The sequence below is a fragment of the Oncorhynchus mykiss genome, chromosome 8 (genome assembly GCF_057628025.1).
Source record: "Oncorhynchus mykiss isolate SJ-2025 chromosome 8, ASM5762802v1, whole genome shotgun sequence".
Classification (NCBI taxonomy): domain Eukaryota; kingdom Metazoa; phylum Chordata; class Actinopteri; order Salmoniformes; family Salmonidae; genus Oncorhynchus; species Oncorhynchus mykiss.
In genome coordinates this window covers 50,326,339-50,338,168 of record NC_143029.1, presented here as the reverse complement: position 1 = coordinate 50,338,168, position 11,830 = coordinate 50,326,339, and the positions used below count along the sequence as shown (strand labels likewise).

At 42.4% G+C, this 11,830-nt stretch overlaps 1 protein-coding gene across 1 annotated transcript in view; it reads right to left on the bottom strand.

Annotated features, from left to right (window-relative positions):
• The window catches only part of LOC110529995 (MAGUK p55 subfamily member 7), a 47,853-nt gene that overhangs the window by 12,338 nt on the left and 23,685 nt on the right, over positions 1–11,830 (bottom strand). Inside the window, exon 11 of the mRNA XM_021612742.3 lies at positions 8,292–8,462. Within this exon, the coding sequence (XP_021468417.3) occupies positions 8,292–8,462 (171 nt within the window). The remainder of the gene's footprint in view (positions 1–8,291; positions 8,463–11,830) is intronic.

The following is an 11,830-nucleotide window of genomic DNA, read 5'->3' as shown; positions in this document are numbered from 1 at the left end:
GGTGGAACCACGAGCATGGAAAATATACTTTACTCCTCCCTCACATATCTGATTCATAGTAACATGATCTTGTCTGTTATGAAAAACTATAGCACCAAGCAATGAGGGAACTAGATTATTTGGCCCAGGTTCCCCGGGTGGGAGGAGTTTGTACCAGGTGCATTCATTTTCAAAGGGCGCTCCTCCCTCAACACTTTTGCCCGTTCACATCATGGGCCATAGACCGGAGCATCGCGGTTCAGCTTAATCGAACGCTGCCATTTATTTTGGAAGCTAGAAAGATTGAAAAAGTGAGAGCATGCTTGTGTATGCACGTGTGCATGTATCTGCTCATAAATATCTAAATGAAACAAATGGCAAAACGTCCACCTAATTAGCAAATCTGATCCATCCGTAAATGTGTCACTTGTGGATTAGTGCCCAGGCAAGGTCTCCCCACTCGTAAGAGATATATATGGCTCATATATCTCCCTCCCCAATGATGACTTCTGGTAATGGTGGATGGAGACTACATGACATCAAACAGAAACCGGCGGTGGAGTTGGTCCAACTCAATTACAGGGTGAAATTGGATTAACATTTTTTGATTTTCTTTACATCCCTTACTGTATGTCTGGATGATGAGCTTGCCTGTCATTATCTGTGATCCTATTCACAGTCCAGCCCAGACCTGGGTTCAAATAGCATTTGTTTTCTTACAGAAACTGAGCTCGATTGAGCTTGTCTGGCACAATGGAACCAATGGAATAGTCCCAAAAGTGGCGCTCCAGACAGGCTCAAAGTAAATTATTCTGTAGGTGACGCAAAATAATATTCCCTCTTCAGTTACAACCAGAGGTTGCCAATAGAGATTACATTACAAAGAGCTCTCAGCAAAGCCTAGGTCTGAACCCCATAGAGAGAGACATAGTAAAAGATACATACACCAGACTAGATTCCTTGGCCGTAGGAAAGTCCTGAAGGTGAGTTCCAAATATAATCTGTCTGAGAATATTTACATTAGTATGAAAGGAGAGAATTGGAGTGCTTTCTGACAAAGACCATGCATTTGGTTGCCTAGATTTTATTGATTGAGTCATTAAATAGACATTAAATAAACATCTGATCAGAGCCAGAAGTGTATATATATATATATATATATATATATATATATATATATATACATATATATGAGTGTAATTTAAGAATGATGACAGCCATAGATCAGACAGGAAACAGTTATCCACACCAAGATTATGGCAAGGCCAATGCGAGACTAAAAACCAAGGATGACCATAAAGGCATTCTAAATAAGTGAAAACATTAAGTAACGTTCCTCAACATTTCCTTAAGGTTTATATTTTACATTATGTAAAAAAATATATATTTAAAAATGTTTTAACTTATTGGTACTTGGTCTGGATTGCTTAGCTACACCAACACATTTAGCAAACCTAGCACTCTCCAAATTTGGAGAGTTGCCCTATTGTTACACAGAACCAGCAACCCATTCTTTAGACCAGGGTTTTCAAACATACAGCCCGGCCCGCAAGTTTTTAACAAAAAAATATCTATATATGTGACTAAATGTTTTTGGCAGAAATGCCTTCTGGAACACGTGAGCTTTCCTGTGTCGTATTAACAAACTTGTATGCCATCTGTAAATACAAATACAATTCTTAAATTACGGGCCTAGTTGGTTTAGCCACAGAAAAAGGAAGAAACATTACCCCTAGCCATGAGCTACAACATGAGCTGGTCAGTATGCGCAGGTAATCCTTTCTAGCGCTGATTTTCTTAAAGATATCACATAGTAAAACTGCATAAGTGTTGCTCTCCACTTTCTGGAGGAACAAGTTTTTAAATCAATGGAATTAGAGTATGATAGCTAGGAGATGGAGAAAATTATGCTGTTTGATTGCAAATATGCAGATGGAGTCGAAAAGAGAACACACAGAAGGCTGTTGTATAAAACGCCTGTTTACGGATTACATATTCAAACTATGGGCAACCATGGCATCTGTGACAGAGAGGGAGAAGCGTCCATCCATGTATACAGGTAAGATAGTCTAGCTAGCTACATTTTCAGATATTATACATTTCTAATTTGGTCAGAAAATGGTTAGAGTGAGCTGTTCTCTCATTTGTGCCTGGAAATAGCTAACAAGCTATCCAACCTTAGCCAGTTAGCTTGGGTAACTGCTGTTGTTAGGTCAGAATGCTCGGATCAACTCTACTCCTTGGTCAGAGCATTCAGTGTGCGCTCTGAACGCTCCAAGAGTGTTACGTCTACTCCATTACGCACACCTGGCAATCAATCAATCAGCACACCTGCACACCATCCATTACCTCACTTATTAACTCCCCTATATCTGGCACTCCCTTAGGTTCTTTCCCCAGTCAGTATTGTTCCTGTGTTTATGTGATGACGATACTGTTATGTTGTCTCATTCCATGTTTGTTGTTTTATTAAACGTTGCACCCGCTTCTCGACTCTCAGCGTCTCCGTTACAGAATACTGACTCCAACAATGGAAGCAGCAGGAAAACAGAATATCTACCAGACGGTCGACGAGCAGAGATACCTTCTAAGTCAACAACATGACCTGCTGGCACAACTGGGGACGGCTATGGAAGAGGTTCTTCGTAGTGTGCAATGTCTCAAACATACCCGGGAGGCGTTGCCGTCAACTAGCGGAGGATACTCAGTCGAACCAGCACAAAAGCCTATTCAGCAACCCTCTCAGGTGAGCAATGCCTGTTTGTCTCTCCCGGATAAATATGACGGCACCCCATCTAAATGCTGTGGCTTCCTACTTCAGTGCTCCCTCTTCTTTACGCACCAGATGGGAGCCCCCACCATGAGAGGTCCAATTGGAATGGGCCACGGCCGTCTGGGAGAGAGGAGAGGAGGAGCTAGAATCATATGAGGAGTTCATGACTCTGTTCAAATGCATATTCGATCATCCCCCAGAGGGCAGAGAGGGTGGTGAGCACCTACTCCAATTATGGCTCGGACTAGACAGCTGCCGAGTACGCACTCACCTTCCGGACAGTAGCAAAATCCAGTGGATGGAACGAGAGGTCTGCACGAGGAGGTCCAGAGGGAACTGGCCAGTCAAGATGACAACCTCTCCTTGAATGCACTCATTGTGATGGCCATCATTTTGGATAACCTACTTCGGGAGCATCGGTATTCTCATCGCATCTCTCCCTCAGTGAACACTCTGGATCAGAGCCTGAACCCATGGAGGTAGGGATCATACGCCTCCCCGCAGTGGAGCAACGCAGATGGAGTCAGCTGGGGCTCTGTCTGTATTGTGCTCAAGGTGATCGAGAGCTCCTGGTGGTGAAGTTGGCATTAGAGAAGTGAAGACACTGGCTGGAGGGCGCCAAGGAACCATTTGTCATCCGCACCAACCACCGGAACCTGGAGTACATACGGACAGCGAGGAGGCTGAATCTGCACCAAGCAAGGTGGGCCCTTTCCTTCACAAGTTTCGACTTCACACGACGTATCGCCCAGGTTTTAAAAAAAACATGAAGGCCGATGCCCTGTACCGTCTCTACGATTCTAGAGAGGGTCCTGTCCGGAACACACCTATAATCCCATCCTCCCGAGTCGTAGCACCTGTGGTCTGGGACGTAGATGTGGACATTCACCAGGCTCTGGAGATGGAGCCCACACCCACTAACTATCTTCCGGAATGCATCTACGTTCCCACGGGGATAAGGGATCGGCTGCTTACCTGGGCACACACAGCGGTCGTCGCTGGACATCCAGGTATTCTCGCACTAACCAATCCATCTCTTAGAGGTACTGGTGGTCCACCTTGGCGCAGGACGTCACTCACGACGTCAAGTCCTGTTCTGTATGTGCCCAAACCAAATCCGCCCGGAACGCTCCAGCAGGGAAACTCTTTCCCCTTCCTGTGCCTCAGCGTCCCTGGTCCCATCTATCCATTGACTTTGGTACTGATCTCCCCTCTGACAGTTTTACCATCATTTTGGTGGTTGTGGATACATTTTCAAAATTCTGTCGTTTAATCCCTCTTTCTGGTCTCCCTACAGCTCTCCAGGTCGCTGGGGCACTATTCCAGCATTATGGCCTTCTGGAGGACATCGTCTCTGACCGTGTCCCCCAATTCACATCACGGGTCTGAAGAGCCTTTATGGAGAAGCTCGGTGTTAAGGTTAGCCTCACATCCGGGTATAGGTGGAGAGGAGGGACCAGGAGCTGAGAGGTTCCTGAGGAGTCATTGTCAGGACCAGCAGGGAGCGTGGGCTCGATTCCTTCCATGGGCGGGGGAGTATTCCCAGAACTCGCTTCGTCACTCATCTACTGGGTTAACCCACAACACACTGGAAGAGGGTCTTCAGCCGGTCCTGGCTCCGTGGACCCCGGACCAGACCGGTTGGTTCAGGCGTGCAGAAGAAGTGTGGAGTGACACTCACGTGTGACTCCAGTGTGCCATCCACCGTCAAAAGGATACCACACATGTACCACACTGGGGATCATGTCTGGCTCTCTACCAGGAACCTCCCAACCTCCCAACCTCTGCCTGCCCTGCAAGAAGCTGAGCCCCCGGTTTGTGGGGCCATTCAAGGTTTTCAGATTCAGAAAACTTTAATGTCCTCAAAGAGGCAATTCATCTTGCAGCAGTCATAAAACATATAACATCTAAAAATTAAAAATAATTAGCAAAGGATATTTACAAACAAATAGGCAGGGTAAGTGCAATTTCATAGTTCAAGTGCAATTAGTCCAACATTTGTTCAGTTGCAGAATTGCATTCGGAATAACAGAGTACTTGGCCCTATTTTTTTAACCTTAGGTAGTATATACCTGCATCCAGAGGGAAGGAGATGGAATTCAGGGTGGAGTGGATGGGAAGAGTCAACCTCTATTTTATTGGCTCTCCCCAGGTAGAGAGATGACAGTTCTTGCTGCTGTCCTGACTATCTTTCCCAACCAATATTTCTGTGCAAACTTGATATTCCCAAACCAGCAGGTCAAGCTACTGCTTGACATAATGCCCCCAATGAATGATTTATAAAAGAGAACCATGATGGTTAGATAAATGTTATAAAAGTGCAGTTCCTTTTTAGGAAATACAATCTCTGTTGGCCTTTCTTAAAAATAGCGTCAGTACACTGATCCCAGGACAGCTTGTTGTCAATGTCTATCCCAAGGTATTTGTACTCCTCCACTATTTCAATGGCCCACCTTTTACCAGTGATTGTTTATTAACTTGGGAAATCTTTTTGTATCCAAATCCGGCTTTAAACTTCTTCACAACAGTATCTCAGACCTGCCTGGTGTGTTCCTTGTTCTTCATGATGCTCTCTGCGCTTTTAACGGACCTCTGAGACTATCACAGTGCAGGTGCATTTATACGGAGACTTGATTACACACAGGTGGATTGTATTGATCATCATTAGTCATTTAGGTCAACATTGGTTCATTCAGAGATTCTCACTGAACTTCTGGAGAGAGTTTGCTGCACTGAAAGTAAAGGGGCTGAATAATTTTGCACGCCCAATTTTTCAGTTTTTGATTTGTTAAAAAAGTTTGAAATATCCAATAAATGTCGTTCCACTTCATTATTGTGTCCCACTTGTTGTTGATTCTTCACAAAAAAATACAGTTCCAGGGGGCCGAGTACTTTCGCAAGGCACTGTATACATACAAACAAATACACACACACACACACTAAACAAAAATATAAACGCAACATGCAAAGTATTGGTCTCATGTTTCGAAATAAAAGATCCCAGAAATTGTCCATACGCTCAAAAAGCGTATTTCTCTCCAACACAATGCCACAGATGTCTCAAGTTGAGGGGCCGTGCAATTGGCATGCTGACTGCAGGAATGTCCACCAGAGCTGTTGCCAGATAATTTAATGTTAATTTCTCTACCACAAGTGGCCTCCAACATTGTTTTAGAGAATTTGTCAGTACGTCCAACCAGCCTCACAACCACAGACCACATGTAACCATTGGCTGGGCCTGGCTCCCCAGTGTTTGGGCCTGGCTTCCAAGTGGGTGGGCCTATGACCTCCAAGGCTGACCCATGGATGTGCCCCTGCCAAGTCATGTGAAATCCATAGATTATGGCCAAATGAATTCATAAAAAATCCTACAATGTGATTTTCTGGATTTTTTCTCTCATTTTGTCTGTCATAGTTGACGTGTACCTATGATGAAAATTACAGGCCTCTCTCATCTTTTTAAGTGGGAGAACTTGCACAATTGGTGGCTGACTAATTACTTTTTTGCCCCACTGTATGTTCCCCCTGTTGATGATGCTCATTATATATTAAGGTTGAACCAAAAGATTACATGTAATAAAAATGTAATTATTATGTGAAATTGAATGAAACAATTATGTATGTTGATGCTAATATTATGTACAATATTCCATTATGTTTTTATATGATAAAAATAGCGTAATATATTTCATATGCCATATACTATTTTTTAACAGTTTCACTAATTGATTTTAATTCACTTAATCATTATGACACACCCCTCACTACAGTCATTAGTTACACTAATTGCACTGTGTGTCTACATAACCTGGTTCAAGTATTTATGACATTACCCTGAGGAAGGCACAGTAATGCCGAAACGTTGGTAAATACTTATTAAATTGCTGGGAGATTATACGTGGAGTGTGCAACTTCTTTATTTCAATAGTTCATTTGCTGTTAGTCAGCACCTCCACACAAACTATTATTCTGGGTGTGTGTCAGCTCATGTTTTTTTATCCAGTTTTTATTATTAGAAATATATAATTGGTTTGGGGGGGGAGACAAACTCAGTATACTTCAAAACTACTACAACCAAATCGAAACGTGTAGAAATTATAATTGACCTACATTCATAGTTTCTTGACTATGTTCCGCTCGCTTATAATCACCGAAATGAAAGCTAGAGATGACCAGGAAGCATTCCAAAAAAAAATGGCAAAACTGATGGATAGAGGACTATTTTTTTCGTAACAAATTTTCAGTGCAGCCCTCTGGACCTCGTTGAAGAGCGAATGTGGCTCTCAGGGAAACATTTGTTTGACACCATATAACTATTTTGGAGTGAGCATGTTACAATATCATTCCAATTCCACTGTAACCGCTCACGCCATTTGATGCCTGCTATACCATAGCTGCTTTTAGCAACGTTGGTGTATTTACTCTAGCGTTGCTCCCTATTGGGTTAAATACAAACTGTCCATGGGAAGCCAAAAGTTCAATAAAATTCTGTTGGTGGGCAGGAAGGTTGGTGCTTAAAACGGCGGAAATTTGAGTCAAAATATCTAAAAGGAACGTATTATTAAAAACAGGCTTTCCAAAACATGGTCCTCTCTGCTTACCTCATGTTAAATTAAAAAATCCTGCAGGTGTGCCATATGTGCACAAAAAAAATTAATAACTTCGAGGGGACTTTTATTTTGACATGAGGTAAGCAAAGAGTAAGTTGGTCTTCAACAAACCCACCTTTGGAAATAAGAATGACCTTTAGATCTTTTGTCTCAAATTCGCACTGTTTTAAGAAAAACAGTCCTGCCCACCGGCACAGTAAGTTGAAATTTAATTTAACTTCTGTCTTACCCGGACTGTTCATTTTTTTTTCAACCCAATAGGGAGCAACACTACTGTATTTTTATTTTAACCTTTTATTTATCTAGGCAAGTCAGTTAAGAACAAATTCTTATTTACAATGACGGCCTACACCAGCCAAACCCGGACAACGCTGGGGCAATTTTGCACCACCCTATGGGACTCCCATTCATGGCCGGTTGTGATACAGCCTGGATTCGAACCGCTTAGACCGCTGTGCCACTCGGCGTTGCTAAAAGCAGTCAGGAAAGTTCGCATTTGGAAAATGTTCAGACCCCTTGACTTTCTCCACATTTTGGTACATTAAGCCTTGTTCTAAAGTGGATTCAATTATTTGTTTCCCGTATCAATGGAAGGTTTCTAGAAACCTGTTTTGTTTTTTCATTATGGGCTATTGTGTGTAGATTGATGAGGAACACAGTTAATTTAATCCATTCTAGAAGAAGGCTGTAATGTAACAAAATGTGGAAAAACAGAAGGGGTCTGAATATTTTCTGAATGCACTGTATACCCAAGCATGAACAAGCTTTATATGGCTGTGGTGGTCTTTATATGGCTGTGGTGGTCTTCATATGGCTGTGGTGGTCTTCATATGGCTGTGGTGGTCTTCATATGGCTGTACTGGTCTTTAGATGGCTGTACTGGTCTTTAGATGGCTCTATTTCTTGGTATATGCTTGTCTCCTACTCACCAACCAGCAGGACCAGCCGACGTCCCTCTTTATGGTCCCTGCAGTACGGTGCCACTTCCAGGTAGGTGGGTGTCTGTGTGGCTCCTCCCATCTCCTGGCTCTTCCTTTTAGACTCAACATTCCCACTCCTACCGCCCCTCCTGCCCAGCCGGAAACTCCTTCTCAGACCAGCTGCAGGGAAAGAGATACCTGTCACACACCTGTCACTGTGTGCATGTGTGTGGGGGTGGGTGTGTGTGAATGTTAATTTCAATGTCTGTGTGTTCTAACAGTCAAATCAAATGTCTCACCAGAGGCAGCACATGCAACAGAGCAAAATAACACAGTATTAGATGTTACGCAGTTGGCAGCTACAGTACCAGTCAAAAGTTGACACACATACTCATTTAAGAGTTTTTCTTTATTTTTACTATTTTCTACATTGTAGAATAATAGTGAAGACATCAAAACTATGAAATAACATATGGAATCATGTAGTTACCCAAAAAGTGTGTTAAACAAAAAAATATATATTCTACATTTTAGATTCTTCAGTAGCCCCCCTTTGCCTTGATGACAGCTTTGCACACGCTTGGCATCCTCTCAACCAGCTTCATGAGGTAGTCACCTGGAATGTATTTAAATTTACAGGTATGCCTTGTTAAAAGTTTGTGAATTTTCTTTACTTCTTAATGTGTTTGAGCCAATCATTTGTGTTTTGACAAGGTAAGGGTGGTATACAGAAGACAGACCTATTCTGTAAAATACTAAGTTCATATTATGGCAAGAACAGCTCAAATAAGCAAAGAGAAACGACAGCCCATCATTACCTTAAGACATGAAGGTCAGTCAATCCAGAACGTTTCAAGAACTTTGAACATTTCTTCAAGTGCAGTCGCAAAACCCATCAAGCTCTAGGATGAAACTGGCTCTCATGAGGACTGACACAGGAAAGGAAGACCCGGAGTAACCTCTGCTGCAGAGGATACGTTCATTAGAGTTACCAGCTTCAGAAATTGCAGCCCAAATAAATGCTACAGAGTTCAAGTAACACTATTTGACCAAGACGGAGAGTGATGGAGTGCTGCATCAGATGACCTGGCCTCCACAATCACCCAACCTCAACCCATTTGAGATGGTTTGGGTGAGTTGGGCCGCAGAGTGAAGGAAAAACAGCCAACAAGTGCTAAGCATATGTGGGAACTCATTCAAGATTGTTGGAAAAGCATTCATCATGAAGCTGGTTGAGAGAATGCCAAGAGTGTGCAAAGCTGTCATCAAGGCAAAGGGTGGCTACTTTGAAGAATCTCAAATATATTTTGGTTTGTTTAGCACTTTTTTGGTTACTACATGATTCCATATGTGTTATTTCATAGTTTTGATGTCTTTACTATTATTCTACAATGTATAAAATAATAAATAAAAATAAAAATCCTTGAATGAGTAGGTTTGTCCAAACTTTTGACTGGTACTGTACATGTCTTACATGAACCCTACTGCATATAGTCACCATATTTAATGTAAGATGAGCAGACTAATGGATGTCTGCAATTACACAAACAGGGAGCAAAATAAACGCGTCTCGAGTGCTGGGTATGATGACATACAGTAATGACGATGAGGAGGAGGAAGAACTGCAGACAGGCAAATGTGTATGAGATTTAAAAGAGCATCACACAGAACTGTCACCAGTCTCACCACCAAAGCTGTTGACAAGCACTGTCGACCATCTCAACAGCTCAACTCCACCACTCTGAGGAGACTAAGGAGAGGACAACATACGATTGAATGTTCTCTCATGCATTCGCTTGAATGAAAACAGAGCCTATGCCATGTGTATGTGGTCTGGCCCGGATTGGCATGTCCTCCATGGTGTAACTGCCTGCTACAGATGTGGGTCTTACATTGCTATGACATCAGTTGCAGTTTAAATCAGTTAGCATAACAGGAATTTTGGGCCTGTTTTCCTTGTTGCATGCTACAATTACTGTCATTTTGTCTGTGTTGACTTCACTTTTAAAGAATGAGTTTTACCGACTTTATCAATCAGCACAGTTGGAAGAGGGTGGCAGAGATTGAATTAAACCAATATCAGATTTGATTCATTTGATTACATTGACAACAGCATATTCATGTAGTTTAAGGAAATAGGATATTGAGTATGCTGAAAACAATCTCCAAGACGCTGTCACCAAGAGTCAGTCTGAAATTATCGACAGAATCTAAAATAGTAAAAATAATTATGTGTTTCTCTCCTAGCTGCACTGCCAAACACCCTCCATATAGTACTGTACTGTTCTGAACATACTAAAACCTGCAGTCAGTGCGTGTATTATTTTGCTTCACTTTCAAATTCAAACTTCCTCCTACAGCACTAAACTACTATGAAGTGCACACTACATCCTCCTTCACTCAGAAGTTTACCTATGTCCTTTTCCCTCTAAATAATCTAGAGTACTTCAGTGCACTTCACATGTAGCGCACATGCATGTCATACCACACCAGTTGCTCCTCTCCCGTATCTCCTCTTCCAAATTTTGCTGTTTTTCGCTCTCTCTCTCCCTCGCTCTCTCTCTAACCGTACCTGCTGTCTCGACCTCTGAATGCTCAGCTATGAAAAGCCAACTGACATTTACTCCTGGGGTACTGACCTGTTGCACCCTCTACAACCGCTGTGATTATTATTTGACCCTGCTGGTCATCTATGAACATTTGAACATCTTGAAGAATAATCTTAAATGGCCACATACTCTTGTAATCTCCACACGACACAGCCAGAAGAGGACAGGCCACCCCTCAGAGCCTGGTTCCTCTCTAGGTTTCTTCCTAGGTTCCTGCCTTTCTAGGGAGTTTTCCCTTGCCACCGTGATTCTACATCTGCATTGCTTGCTGTTTGGGGTTTTAGGCTGGGTTTCTTTATAGCACTTTGTGACATCTGCTGATATAAAAAGGGCTTTATAAATCAATTTGATTGATAGCTAGCGTGCTGTCAGTCGTGTGGCATCCATTAAACAATCAATATCACTTTGGAACTGAGACTCAGAAAAAGTACAGAGCGTTACCACATCCTGTTCTGGAATCTGGACAGACACTACACATGCGCAGCACAAATTTATGACATGCTGTAACTTCAGTAGCCAATAATACACAACACCTGACACTTTACTCAGTCAAACCTGAAGCAGGAGTGCAAAATGATATACGAGGATTCCATTGACATCAAATATGCGGGTAGCTATTCAAATATGCAGGTATCTATTATTCTCATGATCTTGCTGCTTGAAACCTAATAATGCACCGGTGACCTTGAACAAGGATCAGACAGCTACCCATTGTTTCTATTATTCTGTCTGGGAAATGCATTTTAAGCTTCGATAAAGCAAAACACACACACATTCTCTCTCACACACACACAAACAAACTGACACACACACTATTGCTACACCGGCATCAAACACATCCAAGGGATCTGAAGAAATGGGGAAAATGATCTGGCTGTTTAAAACTCATGCTCTTTCCTTGGCTTCCCCTATAGCTCTGGGGAGCACATTGAATACTGA